Consider the following 1,834-nt stretch of genomic DNA (forward strand, 5'->3'; position numbering starts at 1 on the left):
ACAACAACAACAACAACAACAACAACAACAACAACAACAACAACAACAACAACAACAACAACAACAACAACAACAACAACAACAACAACAACAACGACGACAACAATAACAACCAAAACCAGCCCGATGACGGCTACAACGACGCCCCTATCGGAGTCTCGACCGTCACTCGCATCATCAACAGCGTCGCCACATCCCTCCTGTTCCCCGCCATATCGTACGGCATGGGCGAGCTGATCCGCGCCGTCGTGCCCAGGGCCTGGGTGACGCGCCCTTCCTGGCGCCGGCCGCCCACGGGTCTGCTGCAGGAGCGGTGGGGCCGCAGCCTGATCGGCGGGTGCCTGTTTGTGGTGCTCCGTGACGCCTTCTCGCTGTATACCAAGTACCGGCGGGTGCAGGTCCGGGCGAGGAGGAGGGTCAAGAACGTTGAGAAGAAGGTCCGAGGTGGTGTGGTTGGGGGGAATGCTGCTATTGGTATTGGCCCTTCTGCTTCTGCTCGTTCATAGTGGTGGTGAAGGGAATCAACGTGAGTTTGCTGGGGGAGGGAAAGGGATTGCCATCCTGGACGACGACATCTAGTCCGTGTACTAAATTAGGTGTAACGTTAAGAAATTATGGTTAAGGGAAAAATTTGGGGGTTAGGGTTTCCGGGATCTGCATTACACATTTGTCTCTCTGTATAAGATATAGTCCAAGGGGGCAATGTCAACTGGGATACTTTTGGTTATATGGATTTGAGTCACGATGTGACATTCCCGTGCCTTGGGACTCTAGCCTGGTAGCAGAGTACAACCTGACCCTATTGTGCCAGGCGAGTAATCATTTGTGTTACGGGTCGTGGTTGCTCCGTGTCTCACAGCATCCTTCCAGTTTCACTCTGAAATTCGATATACGGATGTAGATGCTCTGAAGTAACGAGAGCGGTAGAACTGAACATAGCCAGACTTCCAAAAAGAGCTTTATGCTTGATAGTTAATACATGTTTGCTTTTGTACAATCTCTCTCCACGACCCCTTGTTTCATCTGTTTCTGATGACATGACTTAAAAACAACCAATGTCAAATATACCTCCATCACTTTCAGGTTCTCTTGAACCAACAGTATGATGAAATGCCAAGCTGCCAGGAACGGCAAATGATGACCGTCAAAAAGGAACAAATTCCTAATCGTACATAGAGGCAACTAGAGTATCATTGCAAATCATGATGAGCTTCTATTGCCGAGCTTGGACATTGAGCTAAGTTGGAGACTCTATTTCGGCTTCTGAAAGGATCAGAGAGCATGAGAAGCTTTAGTTCAACACCGAGTAGTTTTAGAACGGTGATGCTCACCGGGCAGTTGGGGCAGGTGCATTGCCCCTGAGGGCAGTTGCAGGTCCCGGTCGATGAACACCCGCAGTCGCTCATAGTGATGTTGGTGGTTTTAATTGCTTCCTTTGCTATTATTGTGCTCGAATATGAGGAAGTTGAAAGAAAGAGCGGTTTACTATTTCTGACCTTGAATTTGTGTGGATGTTAACGATTTTTCGATACTTGACAAAAATGACATAATGAAGGGGAGGGAGGTGGATTGAATATATAGAAGGTGTGAGCTGCGTGTGGGGTGATACTTGAAAGGACGTATGATCTCATTCAATCCTTTGGGAAGGTTTGGATGGTTAGGTGGCGCCATGACGTCGCCGAATGTACGAGGCGATCTTTCCAGACATGGGCCCAGTAAGAACTGGGCCATCCATCAGGTGGTATCACAGGTCCGAGCGTACCAAAAACCCGGTTTTCGGTCCGCCAAAAACCGGCGGGTCCTCATTTTCCCCGCCAAATTCGGCTCCGTGCTT

At 49.0% G+C, this 1,834-nt stretch overlaps 2 protein-coding genes across 2 annotated transcripts in view; one reads left to right on the plus strand and one right to left on the minus strand.

The window, feature by feature from the left end:
* N657DRAFT_692113 (uncharacterized protein) overlaps positions 1 to 723 on the plus strand; it is a 2,573-nt gene extending 1,850 nt beyond the window's left edge. The window contains exon 4 of the mRNA XM_062797145.1: positions 1 to 723. Within this exon, the coding sequence (XP_062645359.1) occupies positions 1 to 506 (506 nt within the window). The 3' untranslated portion in view covers positions 507 to 723.
* A 438-nt stretch (positions 724 to 1,161) lies between these two features.
* On the minus strand, positions 1,162 to 1,433 carry N657DRAFT_647770 (uncharacterized protein). The gene has a single exon (XM_062793383.1). It carries the CDS (start codon positions 1,404 to 1,406, stop codon positions 1,191 to 1,193), a length of 216 nt encoding a protein of 71 aa, XP_062645360.1. The 5' UTR covers positions 1,407 to 1,433; the 3' UTR covers positions 1,162 to 1,190.
* Between the last annotated feature and the right edge of the window lie 401 nt (positions 1,434 to 1,834).

Source organism: Parathielavia appendiculata (genome assembly GCF_033297405.1).
Source record: "Parathielavia appendiculata strain CBS 731.68 unplaced genomic scaffold N657scaffold_11, whole genome shotgun sequence".
Lineage (NCBI taxonomy): Eukaryota > Fungi > Ascomycota > Sordariomycetes > Sordariales > Chaetomiaceae > Parathielavia > Parathielavia appendiculata.